The sequence below is a fragment of the Bos javanicus genome, chromosome 3 (genome assembly GCF_032452875.1).
Source record: "Bos javanicus breed banteng chromosome 3, ARS-OSU_banteng_1.0, whole genome shotgun sequence".
Taxonomy (NCBI): domain Eukaryota; kingdom Metazoa; phylum Chordata; class Mammalia; order Artiodactyla; family Bovidae; genus Bos; species Bos javanicus.
Window position 1 is genome coordinate 69,213,385 of NC_083870.1, and position 15,555 is coordinate 69,228,939.

Here is a 15,555-nt window from a genome sequence, read left to right on the forward strand (position 1 = left end):
GTCTCTGCTTTTTAATATGCTATCTAGGTCAGTCATAACTTTCCCTCCAAGGAGTAAGGGTCTTTTAATTTCATGGCTGAAGTCACCACCTGCAGTGATTTTGGAGCCCAAAAAAATAAAGTCTGACACCGTTTCCACTATTTCCCCATCTATTTCCCATGAAGTGATGGGACCGGATGCCATGATCTTCGTTTTCTGAATGTTGAGCTTTAAGCCAACTTTTTCACTCTCCACTTTCCCTTAAAACCATAGCATTGTGTGTGTGTGTGTATATATGTATGTATGTATGAATGCGACTCGCTCAGTCATGTCCGACTGTTTGCAACCCCATTGACTGTAGCCCACCAGGCTCCCCTGTCCATGGGATTCTTCAAGCAAAAATACTGGAGTGGGTTACCATTTCCTTCTCCAGCGGATCTTCCAAGACCCAGGGATCGAAACCAGATGGATCTCCTTCCTGCACTGCATGCATACTCTTTACCATCTGAGCCACCAGGGAAGCCCTGTGTGTGTGTGTGTGTGCAAACAGCATGATATTCCTAAGGAGCTACAAGGAGTCCAGAGGCTTAGGGGTTTTTTTCGCTTTGTAGAACAAAGAGTAGTTTAATGTTTACAACAGTTCTTAGGCATAGGTACTATTATATTCTTCATTTACAGATAGAAAAACTAAGGAGGTTAAGTATTTGCCTAAGATCACACAGCCAATAACTACAAAAGCTAGGTCTAGCTCCAAAGCCTATGTTCTCAACTTCCATGCTTTTCGAGTCCTACTATTTCCTTTATAATAAGATTTTATAAGATACTACATATACTTTTAGGAATTCAAAGACCGTGGCAAGAGAAGTAGAGTAATAGTAATTTTCTTCAAATATCTGAAGGTCTGTTCTGAGGATATAATAGATTGTTCTGAAATGCATAGAAGTTAAGAATTAGGACTAATGAGTAGAAGTTCTATACAGTCAAATTTTAATTCAGTATAATGAATGTTTTAACAATTATAACTACACAGAAATTAGACAGCCTTTTTTTTAAAGGCCGGAACTCATAACTATTCAAACAGAAGTAAGATTATTGTCTCAGATATGAATCAGTATTCTTATAAGGGAATGGAAGTTATCTAAGATAGCCTTTTAAATTTAATAAAATATATACTCTTTATTCATTCATTCACTCACTTCTGATTTTCTTTCCCAATAGTAAGGGAAATTTGCACTATGATCGATATTACTATTCTGCATTTCTCTTAAAATCCATTACATTAAACCAAGCTTTTTCAATCACATCAAGTGCTGCATAATTCTTTCTTGAGCATGAATGTGGGCTGAGGCAGGGGAGGAGGGTAAAGGAAAGATGGCTGTCCTGTGAATTGTAGAATCTTTAGCAGCAACCCTGGATATTACACAAAAAAGATCTTAATGACCCAGATAACCACAATGGTATGATCACTAACTCACCTAGAGCCAGACATCCTGGAATGTGAAGTCAAGTGGCCCTTAGGAAGCATCACTACAGACAAACCTAGTGGAGGTGATGGAATTCCAGTTGAGCTATTTCAAATCCTAAAAGATGATGCCATGAAAAGTGCTACACCTAATATGCCAGCACATTTGGAAAACTCAGGAGTGGCCACAGGACTGGAAAAGATCAGTTTTCATTCCAGTCCCTAAGAAAGGCAATGTCAAAGAATGATCAAACTACCACACAATTGCACTCTTCTCACATGCTACTAAAGTAATGCTCAAAATTCTCCAAGCCAGGCTTCAACAATAGTGAACCGAGAACTTTCAGGTGTTCAAGCTGGATTTAGAAAAGGCAGAGTAACCAGAGATCAAATTGTCAACATTCATTGGATCATAGAAAAAGCAAGAGAATTCCATTAACACCTACTTCTGTTTCACTAACTATGCTAAAGCCTTTGACTGCATGAAAGTGAAAGTGAAGTCGCTGAGTCGTGTCCGACTCTTTGCGACCCCGTGGACTGTAGCCTACCAGGCTTCTCTGTCCATGGCATTCTCCAGGCAAGAATACTGGAGTGGGTTACCATTTCCTTCTCCAGGGGATCTACCCAACCCAGGGATCGAACCCAGGTCTCCCGCACTGGAGGCAGACGCTTTAACCTTTGAGCCATCACAACAAAATGGAAAATTCTTAAAGAGACAGGAATACCAGACCACCTTACCTGCCTCCTGAGAAACCTGTATGCAGGTCAAGAAGAAAGTTAGAACCAGACATGGAACAACAGACTGATTCCAAATCGGGAAAGGAGTATGTCAAGGCTGTATATTGTCACCCTGCTTATTTAACTTATATGCAGAGTACATCATGTGAAATGCCAGGCTGAAGCACAAGCTGGAATCAAGATTTCTGGGAGAAATATCAACAACCTCATATATGCAGATGACACCACTCTTATGGCAGAAGGCAAAGAGCAACTAAAGACCCTCATGATGAAGGTGAAAAAGGAAAGGGAAAAAGCTGGCTTAAAACTCAACATTCGGAAAACTAAAATTATAGCATCTGATCCCATTTCTTCATGGCACATAGATGGGGGAACAATAGAAACAGTGAGATACTATTTTGGGGGGCTCTAAAATCACTGCAGATTGTGACTACTGCCATGAATGAAAAGACAAGCTTGCTCTTTGGAAGAAAAACTATGACAAACCTAGAAAACATATTGAAGCAGAGACATTACTTTGCTGACAAATGTCCATATAGTCAAAGCTGTGGTTTTTCCAGTAGTCATATATGGATGTGAGAGTTAGACCATAAAGAAAACTGAACACCAAAGAATTGATGCTTTTGAACTGTGGTGTTGGAGAATACTTTTGAGAGTCCCTCGGACTGCAAGGAGATCAAACCAGTCAATCCTAAAGGAAATCAGTGCTGAGTATTCATTGGAAGGACTGATGCTGAAGCTGAAGGTACAATACTTTGGCCACCTGATGCAAAGAACTGACTCATTAGCAAAGACCCTGATGCTGGGAAAGATTGAGGGCAGGAGGAGAAGGGGATGACAGAGGATGAGATGGTTAGATGGAATCACTGACTCAATGGACATAAGTTTGAACAAGCTCCAGGATTTGGTGATGGACAGGCAAGCCTGGAGTGCTGTAGTCCATGGGGTCACAAAGAGTCAGACACAACTGAACAACTGAACTGAACTGGATTTTATAATCCCCTCAGTTGTGACAACCAAAAATGTCTCCAGACATTGCCAATTCCAGAAGGTGAGGTGAACCAAAATCATCCCAGACTGACCAGTCATCTGGTCTCTGATTAACATCAGTTTCAAGGAACCCAATTTTCAGAGATAAGAGGTGAGTTGTGTCTCGATGCAAAGAAATCCATAACAATGTTGGGACAGTGACAGTCATTTACATGGTCACCAAGAGTTGGACACAACTGAGCCTCCAAACTGAACTGTATGCACACATAAGTGTAACACAGCAGTTGTTAAAACTAAGTTATTGGTAAACTTTAAATTAAGTAAGGGAAATGTTTCTGTGCCCAATGTTACAATTTTGGGAAAAATCTTATATGAGTTATTAAAGGCAGTAGTTTCTGCTATTTGTACCACTTTCTCTCTCAACAAAGTTTTTGAATTTCAGATAATTATACAATTCAATTTAGTAATAGTTGATACAACATTAATAACTATAATAAAGAAGCTTCTATTATATCCCACAAGATTTTCAGTACAATGTAATCCAATCTGGACGGAGCTTAATAAATACCAAATTGTAAAAGTTATGGTCCATATATATATATATATATATATATAATCTAAAATACTGGGCATGAAGTATTTTAAATGGGGAGCAGAACTGATAACCATAAAGTAAACATGTAACTTACCAATTTGGGCCATAATCTGACAAAGAGCAATCTGTTTCAAATATGTGGATTTGCCACTCATATTTGGTCCAGTTATGATAAAAAAATTACTCCCTTCTGTAATGTAGGTATTGTTAGCAACAGGTTTTTCCACAGATATTCTCTCAAGAATGGGATGCCACCCCTGCTTGATTGCTAAAGTATCAGTAAACTCTGGCCGAACTAAAGAGAAAAATAAAATGGTTTTGAAAGATTAATATATTTATACTTAAAGATTTTGTGGTGTGTAAATACTGTTTATACTTTAGTGACTTTACTACAGTCAATCTGGAACAATATCATTAAGTTATTATTTTATCTTCAGTCCCTCTAAATGATAACTGGCATAGTCTAATCACATCAGAACTTATATTCTTTTCCAGAAAAAATATGATTTTGGTTCTGTCATTGTGCAGGGCTCCAAAATAGTTCATAACATTTTCAGATTTGCAAAAATTAAAAGGAATCAACTAGCCATTTAAAAATAACAATTAATTTCAAGGACTCTAAAATTGCACATTTACTTAATCCTTGCCTAAAGCATTATTTCAAATTTGGCATACTTAGCTTTTCAAATGAGGTCTGAAAATAGAGCAAAACCAAATAAAAACACAATTTTACGTCCAAACTTATAGAAATTTTGTCTAAAAAGAGGACAGAAAAAACAGACACAAAAGATAGTGTTAATTTTGTAGAAAGAAGTAATGATCAGGTTTCTATAGATGCTTTCTAAGTCACCCTGCTTATTTAACTTCTATGCAGAGTACATCATGAGAAACGCTGGGCTGGAAGAAGCACAAGCTGGAATCAAGATTGCCGGGAGAAATATCAATAACCTCAGATATGCAGATGACACCACCCTTATGGCAGAAAGAGGTGAAGAGGAACTAAAAAGAAAGTGAAGAGGAACTAAAAAGCTCTTGATGAAAGTGAAAGAGAAGAGTGAAAAGTTGGCTTAAAGCTCAACATTCAGAAAACTAAGATCACGGCATCTGGTCCCATCACTTCATGGGAAATAGATGGGGAAACAATGGAAACAGTGTCAGACTTTATTTTTGGGGGGGCTCCAAAATCACTGCAGATGATGATTGCAGCCATAAAATTAAAAGACGTTTACTCCTTGGAAGAAAAGTTATGACCAACCTAGATAGCATATTGAAAAGCAGAGATATTACTTTGACAACAAAGGTCCATCTAGTCAAGGCTATGGTTTTTCCAGTGGTCATGTATGGATGTGAGAGTTGGACTCTGAAGAAAACTGAGCGCCAAAGAATTGATGCTTTTGAACTGTGGTGTTGGAGAAGACTCTTGAGAGTCCCTTGGACTGCAAGGAGATCCAACCAGTCCATCCTAAATGAGACCAGTCCTGGGTGTTCACTGGAAGGACTGATGCTGAGGCTGAAACTCCAGTACTTTGGCCACCTCATGCGAGAGTTGACCCATTGGAAAAGACCCTGATGCTGGGAGGGATTGGGGGCAGGAGGAGAAGGGGACGACAGAGGATGAGATGGCATCACCGACTCAATGCACATGAGTTTGGGTGAACTCCGGGAGTTGGTGATGGACAGGGAGGCCTGGCATGCTGTGATTCATAGGGTCGCAAAGAGTCAAACACAACTGAGTGATAACTGAATTGAACTGAAGATGAAGAGAGGAGAAAGTGAGAGACAAGTAAAACTTAAAATGCTACATGTCTCTCGAGGAACCACATGGATAAACTTGAAAGTATTCATTATAAAAGTGAGGTTGATTAGTAAAAAAGAAAACTTTTACTATATTTAAATCATTTTTAATACCAAAAATTCACTACTTATAAGTTTGGAGTTTTAGGGTAGTCTTTCTCAAAATGGAACAAGATCAAATATCTTAATAGTTGAGAAAACTATTAAGTTTTGGCCTATATAATACCAGCTAAAAAATTTAATACTTCCATAAAAATACAGAAATATCAAAAATGAAAAAACCTATGTAAAATACCTTTTCCATCATAAAGATTAATTAACAGAATGTTTTGGAAATACTACTATTAATTTTAACTAGAAATTTAATGTTATTAAGCCCACAATTACTCAACCGAATTATCATATACAAGTTATGCAAATTTGCATACTGATAGTTTGGGTAAGAAATTTCAAGGGGTGGGGGCTAACTTGAAGTATTCATTTAACATTAGAAAATTGCTCAACATTTATATTCAAGACCTGTAGTATAGACTTGGGACACAAAAATAAGTGATATAATTGATCTTGGGATGCTCACATCTGCTCACTTTTAAGAGTTTATTTCTGTCATGTCTGTTAGTATTAGCATCATACTGCTTATTCAGACTTGAAATTTATGAATTTGGATCATCATTATTTTCACCAAAGAGACAGCTCTACAGTCTTTCTTTTTTTTTTTAATTTTATTTTATTTTTAAACTTTACAATATTGTATTAGTTTTGCCAAATATCGAAATGAATCTGCCACAGGTATACATGTGTTCTCCATCCTGAACCCTCCTCCCTCCTCCCTCCCCATACGATCCCTCTGGGTCGTCCCAGTGCACCAGCCCAAAGCATCCAGTATCGTGCATCGAACCTGGACTGGAGACTCGTTTCATACATGATATTATACATGTTTCAATGCCATTCTCCCAAATCTTCCCACCCTCTCCCCCTCCCACAGAGTCCATAAGACTGTTCTATACATCAGTGTCTCTTTTGCTGTCTTGTACACAGGGTTATTGTTACCATCTTTCTAAATTCCATATATATGTGTTAGTATACTGTATTGGTGTTTTTCTTTCTGGCTTACTTCATTCTGTATTTAAAGTTTCTTGCGGTATTTTTTTCTAATTTCTCAATTTCTCAGTAAATAATCTTTTGACTTCTAAAAGAAGTTTTAAGGGTAATTTCACTTTCTATATTTTGAGTCTTAGTCTAGGACCATAGGTAAGAGACTATATATCAGGGAAAAAAATATAAAACATTCATAATTGCTACATAAAATTGCTTGAATGGAATACAAATTTCAGTATGCAACCTATTTATTCCAAAGAAAATAACTTACCATAGTCAGAAAGAGTACAGGCATGAGCAAATGACAGTAGCATATCCAGCATTGACACAGTGTCAGACAGTTTATATAAGCAATGAATATGCTCATAAATCTCACTAAGCAGTTTGCACACGATCCTGAAAGTACATGTTTGATAAGAGAAATAGTGCTTTTAAAAGAGGGGCATACAACATAATTATAAAACAATATAAAATTCATTGCCTAAGGTAAAATAACATTGACAGTTGAGTTGTACACTAGATAAAATCTGTTGTTCTATTGTCTTATTTCAGAGATGAGGAAACTGAAGCTCATAATCAAGGTCACAGTTATTTAGTAGCAGAGAATCCATCTTCTGGTGTGTTAAGACCAAGTTTTTTTAAAGACTGCTTTTCTTAAACATTAATAGAATAAATTTTTAGTATTAGAAATATTTTCTATAGGTCAAATGAAGCCCTCACTATACTTCAATCAGTAGATCCCATCTACTAATAATTTTGCTTTTGCAATGTTAAATTTAACACAAAAGCTATTATGTATTTTCTCTCTCACCCATCCTCTCTCTCTCCTTCTTTCTCTCTCTCATACACAACCCTAACTACATAATTATTTATGCTTTCATGTGGTAGTTACCATATTGTGACATAATATAAAAATTTTTCTCTTACATGGTAAAATATGTTCTGCAACTTAGTATATCTTATAAGCTTTTAGGTTTATGCTCTGAAATTGTTCTGAAAATCCAACATTTATCTTCATCATCTCAGCTCAGCAATTCTGAATTTCCTAGTTCTTATTTCTAGACACATTGCTACTGTTTTATGAACAATAAAATACTGGCAATATCATAATGTTGTTATAAATGTACTAAGTCATGAGAATTTGAGAGCTTACATGCTAAAGAAAAAGAATAAACTGAATGAAGTCCCAAATAAGCCCAGATGTGCCAACTTCTATATCATGATGAAGTATCCACTACAGAAGTATCAGTGGTACCAGAGATATTTCAAGCTCAAGTCAATTATGACATTTCTTAAAACTGTATTAAAAGGATGAGTGAAGTACTGATGAAATGTGGATATTTGGCTGGGTATCAAGCTTTTTCTATACCCCAGTATAATGGATTTATTTTGGGGGAGGGGCAGTTGCAATTAGATTTGCCCTGAATATTCTGTGAGGCTCAGTGATCTCAATCACAATGACAGACTTTAAAGTTTTAACTGTTTTTCTAGGAAATGGTCTTTCCTTGTTAACATTCATAACTATAATTTTCTGCAACCAGAAAAAAAGTCAGTTAATGAAATGTATCATGGTATCTCAAATCAACTCAATTTAAATCAGTATTCAAACATTTCAAATGCTCTTACATATAAGTCATGTGATAGATTTCTCTCAAAGACTCTTGGCATCTTTCATTCATTTTAATTAAATCTGCTGATGTAAAGCTATAAGAATTTTTCACTTTAGAAATCTGCTAGGAGATTAAAAAAAAAGTCAAGATACATACTCTTATGAAGTAAAACATACAGATTTTAAACAACACAATTATAGGTACTTAGGTTAATCACTTTAATTCTTGAGATAATTGTATCATCAAAAAAGTCTCAAATAATGTTTGTAGAAAAGAAAAGATGACTTCTCAAGTTAAAGCAGAATATTTTAACCTAGTCTGTCTGACATGACTATTTTTACAGCTCTTAAAGTAGCCATGTAGAAATGTTAACAAAAATATTACACCTCATTACCAAGTAATAATATGTATGGTAGATAGGAACCTTCACTCCATCTGTGACCCCTGTCTTAGCCCTTGCCTCATAACCAAACTTCACTCAGTCTCTAACCCCATTACTAATTCTTGACCCATTTTTTTTTTTTACTTCATCCATCCCTTATTACTGGATAATATTTAAAGACCTGAAAGGTTTGTTTTTGTCATAAGGTACTCCCTGCAGGTAGAGAAAGATTAAAGTGGGTTAGACTTTCCCAAATCAGTATCCTGTGGAGGAATTAACGTATATATAAAAAAATACTCCCCTGGTCCAAAGATTTGGCAATACTGGGTATTTAAAAAATAAGCAGATTTCTTTATTTTAGGACTTTTAAAGCTTTAATAGGTAGATGTGCACTGAGAATAACCTAAAACAGGAAATGGTACAGTACTTTTCAAACTTCTTTGATCAAAAATTCCTTTTGGATTTTCTTACTTCATTTTCCTTTACTACCCTTATCAAGCTCCCAGAATTATGGGAAACACTGTGTTTGGTATTTCTCTTAAAAACTCTTCTCAATCACTCTTAGATTAGTAAAGTTGTTAGGTGGGTGGGTAGAAGTAAGAGAAGTAATATACAGAACATTCAGAAACCTATCATGTAATACTCAATAAGTGCCTGAAAATATGTAAGTGCAATTCTGTAAAATCAGAAACAATAATTTCCTAACCAGAATTCTAAAATGAACCTTAATAAACTCTGAAGGAAGTTGATCATTGGGTAGGACTGTACAATCTGTAGTCATCTGAATGAAAAATCCTCGAGCAGAGCTAAAACTTGTCCTTAAAGGAAGACTATATTTTTCTGCAAGCTGTGTTATCATTCCTAGTGGCCAGAAACAAGAAAAACAAAAACAAAAAAAAATTTGTGAGTAAATTACTCTTCATGTTTAAAAAAATCACTAACATTTCTTTGTTATTTATATACAAGTAGGAAGCTCTTATTACTCTTTTCTTTTAACTGAAATATGAAATTGACAACCCAGTCCAATATTCTTGCCTGGGAAATCCCATGGACAGAGGAGCTTAGCAGGCTACAGTCCATGGGGATGCAGTCAGACACGACTGGGCAACAGAGAGGGAGCACACACGCACACACACACATACTTGGTTTAAATACTGCATTAGTTTCATATGTACAACATAGTGATTCAGTAGGGTTTTTCGCAGATTATACTCCATTATAGGCTATTACAGATTAAATATAATTCTGTTATATAGTAAATTCTTACCAATTATCTATTTTTGTATAGTACTTTCAATCTGTTAATCCCACAGTCCTAATTTGTCCCTCTCTCTCTCTCTCTCCCCTTTGGTAACTATGAATTTGTTTTCTGTCTGAGAGTCTGCTCCCATTTTGCATATAAATAAATTTGTATTGGTTTTTAGATGTCACATAAATGTGATATATAGTATTTGCCTTTGTCTGACTTATTTCACTAAGGCTAATATTCTCTAGGTCCATCCATGTTGCTGCAACTGCCAATATTGTTCTTTTTTATGGTTTAATTATATTCTACTGTATATATACCACATCTTCTTAAGCTAGATGGGCACTTGTGTTTGTTCCATATCTGTTAGGAACATGCTGTTAGGAACACTGGAGTGTGTGTATCTTTCCAAATTAGAGTTCTCGTTTTTCCAGGATATATACCCAGAAGTATGATTGCTGGATCATATGGTAGCTCCATTTTCAGTTTTTTCAGGGAAGCTCTATACTGTTTTTCATAATGGCTGTACCAATTTACAATCCCACCAACAGGGTATGAGGTTTCCTTTGTTACACTTTTAAACTCTAACAATTTTTAACATCTAAAATATGTGGTTAAGTATTCTTTTAAGAAAAAAACACTATAGTAAAAAGGTGGTCATTCAGATAAATATTTTGAAAGTAAAAGAAATTGCAAAAACCAAAATAATAAAACCAAAACTAGAGTTCAGTTCAGTTCAGTCGCTCAGTCGTGTCCGATTCTTTGTGACCCCATGAATTGCAGCACGCCACACCTCCCTGTCCATCACCAACTCCCGGAGTTGACTCAAACTCACGTCCATCGAGTCGGTGATGCCATCCAGCCATCTCATCCTCTGTCGTCCCCTTCTCCTCCTGCCCCCAATCCCTCCCAGCATCAGACTCTTTTCCAATGAGTCAACTCTTCGCATGAGGTGGCCAAAGTACTGGAGTTTCAGCTTTAGCATCATTCCTTCCAAAGAAATCCCAGGGCTGATCTCCTTTAGAATGGACTGGTTGGATCTCCTTGCAGTCCAAGGGACTCTCAAGAGTCTTCTCCAACACCCCAGTTCAAAAGCATCAATTCTTTGGCGCTCAGCTTTCTTCATAGTCCAACTCTCACATCCATACATGACCACTGGAAAAATCATAGCCTTGACTAAATGGACCTTCGTTGGCAAAGTAATATCTCTGCTTTTCAATATGCTCTTTACGTTGGTCATAACTTTCCTTCCAAGGAGTAAGTGTCTTTTAATTTCATGGCTGCAGTCACCACCTGCAGTGATTTTGGAGCCCAGAAAAATAAAGTCTGACACTGTTTCCACTGTTTCCCCATCTATTTCCCATGAAGTGATGGAACCGGATGCCATGATCTTCGTTTTCTGAATGTTGAGCTTTAAACCAACTTTTTCATTCTTTCACTTTCATCAAGAGACCTTTTAGTTCCTCTTCACTTTCTGCCATAAGGGTGGTGTCATCTGCATATCTGAGGTTATTGATATTTCTCCCGGCAATCTTGATTCCAGCTTGTGTTTCTTCCAGCCCAGCGTTTCTCATGATGTACTCTGCATATAAGTTAAATAAGCAGGGTGACAATATACAGCCTTGATGTACTCCTTTTCCTATTTGGAACCAGTCTGCTGTTCCATGTCCAGTTCTCCCGTTGCTTCCTGACCTGCATACAGATTTCTCAAGAGGCAGGTCAGGTGGTCTGGTATTCCCATCTCTTTCAGAATTTTCCACAGTTTATTGTGATCCACACAATCAAAGGTTTTGGCATAGTCAATAAAGCAGAAATAGATGTTTTTCTGGAACTGTCTTGTTTTTTTGATGATCCAGCAGATGTTGGCAATTTGATCTCTGGTTCCTCTGCCTTTTCTAAAACCAGCCTGAACATCTGGAAGTTCATGGTTCACATATTGTTGAAGCCTGGCTTGGAGAACTTTGAGCCTTGTGAGATGAGTGCAATTGTGTGGTAGTTTGAGCATTCTTTGGCATTGCCTTTCTTTGGGATTGGAATGAAAACTGATCTTTTCCAGTCCTGTGGCCACTGCTGAGTTTTCCAAATTTGCTGGCATATTGAGTGCAGCATTTTCACAGCATCATCTTTCAGGATTTGAAATAGCTCCACTGGAATTCCATCACCTCCACTAGCTTTGTTCATAGTGATGCTTTCTAAGGCCCACTTAACTTCACATTCCAGGATGTCTGGCTCTAGGTGAGTGATCAAACCATTGTGATTATCTGGGTCATGAAGATCTTTTTTGTATGGTTCTTCTGTGTATTCTTGCCATCTCTTCTTAATATCTTCTGCTTCTGTTAGGTCCATACCATCTGTCCTTCATCAAGCCCATCTTTGCATGAAATGTTCCCTTGGTATCTCTAATTTTCTTGAAGAGATCTCTGGTCTTTCCCATTCTGTTGTTTTCCTCTATTTCTTTGCATTGACCACTGAGGAAGGCTTTCTTATCTCTCCTTGCTATTCTTTGGAACTCTGCATTCAGGTGCTTATATCTTTCCTTTTCTCCTTTGCTTTTCGCTTCTCTTCTTTTCACAGCTATTTGTAAGGCCTCCCCAGACAGCCATTTTGGGTTTTTTTGCATTTCTTTTCCCTGGGGATGGTCTTGATCCCTGTCTCCTGTACAATGCCACGAACCTCCATCCATAGTTCATCAGGCACTCTATCTATCAGATCTAGTCCCTTCAATCTATTTCTCACTTCCACTGTATAATCATAAGGGATTTGATTTAAGTCATACCTGAATAGTCTAGTGGATTTCCCCCAGTATAACCTCTATATTAGCAACATTGGAGTTTACTTAATATTTGTTTCACTTGTGTGATATTATACATAGAAAACCCTAAAGACTCTATCAAAAAAACTCTGGTGAGTTAAATTAGAACTCACCAATGAATTCAATAAAGTTGCAGGATACAAAATTAATATACATAAATCTGTCAATTTGTACTTAGAAAGCTATAAGACACTGATGAAAGAAACTGAAGACAACATGGATAGAAAGATATATCATGTTCACTGACTGGAAGAATTAATATTGTTAAAATGACTATACTGAAAAAATGTATAGATTCACTGCAATCCGTATCAAAATATCACTGGCCTTTTTCACAGAATAAGTCTAAAATTTGTATGGAAATACAAAAGACATTGAATAGCCAAAACAATTTAGAAAAAGAAGAACAAAGCTGGAAGTATCATGTTTCTTGATTTCAAACTATACTGCAAAGCTCCAATAATCAAAACAGTATGGTACCGGCACAAAAACAGACACATAGATCAAAAGAACAGAGAACCCAGAAATGAATGCACATGAATACGGGCAATTAACCTATGACAAAGGAGGCAAAAATATACAATAGTGAAAAAACAGCCTCTTCAATAAATGGTGGTGGGAAAACTAGACAGCTACAAGAATCAAACTGGACTACCATGCACAAAAATAAATTCAAAATGGTTTAAAGACTTAAATATAAAACTGGAAACTATAAAATTTCTAGAAGAAAACCGGCAGTAAGCTGACATCAGTCTTAGTAATACGTTTTTGGATGTATCTCTTCATGCAAGGGAAATAAAAGCAGAAATAAACAAATGGGACTATACCAAACTAATAAATTTTGTACAATGAAGAAAACCATTAACAAAACAAAAAGGCTGCCTATTGAATGGGAGAAGACATTTGTAAGGATATATCTGATAAGGGGTTAATATCCAAAATATACAATGAACTCATACAACTTAATAAAAAAAAAAAAAAAAACTCATTTAAAATCGTGCTGAAGATCTCAATAGACATTTTTCCAGAGAAGACATACAGATGGTCAACAGCCACATGAAAAGATGCTAGACATCAGTAATCATCACCAAAATGCAAATTAAAATCACAATAAGATATCACCTTACACCTATAGAATGACTATTACCAAAAAAGACAACAAAGAACAAGTGTTGGTGAAGATGTGGAGAAAACAAAACCCTGGTACACTGTTGGTGGGAATGTAAATCGGTGCAGCTGCCACGGAAAAGTGTGGAGAGTTCTCAAAAAATTAAAAATAGGTAAATCAACTATACTTCAATAAATGTTTTTAAAAATCTAAGATAGAACTAACCATATGATCCAGCAATTCCAATCCTAGGTATTAAAAAAAAAAAATACACATCCCTTTGTTTGTTGCAGCATTATTTACAATAGCCAAAATATGAAAGCAAACTTACTGCCCATCAATAGATGAATAAAGAAGTGGTGTGTGGGTATGTGTATTTGTTGTTGTTCAATAGATAAGTTATGTCCAACTTTTTTGTGACCCCACAGACTATAGCACACCAGCCTCCTCTGTTCAAGGGATTTCACAGGTAATCAATACTGGAGTAGGTTGCCATTTCCTTCTCCAGGGGATCTTCCCAGGGATTAAACCCTCATCTCCTGCATTGGCAGGCAGGTTCTTTACCACTGAACCACCCAAGGAAGCCCATGTGTGTGTGTGTGTGTGTGTGTGTGTGTGTGTATCATGCTATCATCTGGCTAACACCAGCCATTAAAAAAATGAAATCTTGTCATTTGTGATAACATGGATGGACCTAGAGGGTATTAAGCTAAGTGAAATAAGTCACACAAAGAAAGACAAATGCTGTATGATTTCACTTATGTGTGGAATCTAGAAAACAAAACAAATGAATAAACATAACTGAACAAAAACACAGTTATAGCTACAGAGAACAATCAGGCAGTTGTCAGAGGGAAGGAGAGGAAAGAAATAATGAGGGAAATTAAAAGGTATAAATGTCCAGGTGCAGTACAAGTATGAAATGTGTACACTGTGGGTATGTAAATACAGTCAATAACTATGTAATATATTTGTACGGTGACAGATCATAACTAGACATGGTGATCATTTTGAAATGTATAGAAATACTGAATCACTATTTTGTGTAATAGGAACTAACATAATGTTGTAAGTCAATTATTCTTCGGAAAAAAAAAAAAAAAACTCAGAAAAAAAGAGATCAGATTTGAGGTTACCAGAGGCAGGGGTAAGGGGAGAGGGGATTAGACAAAGGCAATCAAAATGCACGAATTCTAGTTATAAGTAAGTACTAAAGATGCAATGAACAACATGGTAAGCATAATTAACACTGCTGTATACAGCTGGCTACAGTCCACTAAGAGGACACCACTAAGCAACTGAGTACATGGATGCACACATCCATGCACACACGTTATATATGAAAGTTGTTAACAGAGTAATTCCTAAGAGTTCTTATCACAGGAAAAAATATTATTTTATTATTTAATTTTATATCCATATTAGGATGGATGTTCATTAAATGTATTGTGATAATCATTTCATGAGGTATATAAATCAAATTATTATGTATACTGTAAACTTATACAGTGCTGTATATGAATTATCTCAATAAAGCTAGAAAGAAAATAAAAGGAAAAGTTATATGTTATTGCAATAATTAATTCACAATAAGAAATTCCCTCTAAAAAGCATACTTTACAAGGCAAAATATTCCAAAAAGGAAATAGGTGTTTCATCATTTAAAATTCCTAAAATGTCCAAATCTTCCTATCAATTGCACACTCACTACAGAGTTCTAAATTTCTAAATTTATATTTTT

At 36.1% G+C, this 15,555-nt stretch overlaps 1 protein-coding gene across 1 annotated transcript in view; it reads right to left on the reverse strand.

Moving 5' to 3' along the window:
* MSH4 (mutS homolog 4) overlaps window positions 1-15,555 on the reverse strand; it is a 106,177-nt gene that overhangs the window by 29,731 nt on the left and 60,891 nt on the right. The window contains exons 12-15 of the mRNA XM_061411557.1: window positions 9,373-9,509; window positions 8,283-8,386; window positions 6,928-7,052; window positions 3,859-4,059 (exon numbers count right to left, since the gene is read on the reverse strand). Coding sequence (XP_061267541.1) covers window positions 3,859-4,059; window positions 6,928-7,052; window positions 8,283-8,386; window positions 9,373-9,509 — 567 coding nt within the window. The remainder of the gene's footprint in view (window positions 1-3,858; window positions 4,060-6,927; window positions 7,053-8,282; window positions 8,387-9,372; window positions 9,510-15,555) is intronic.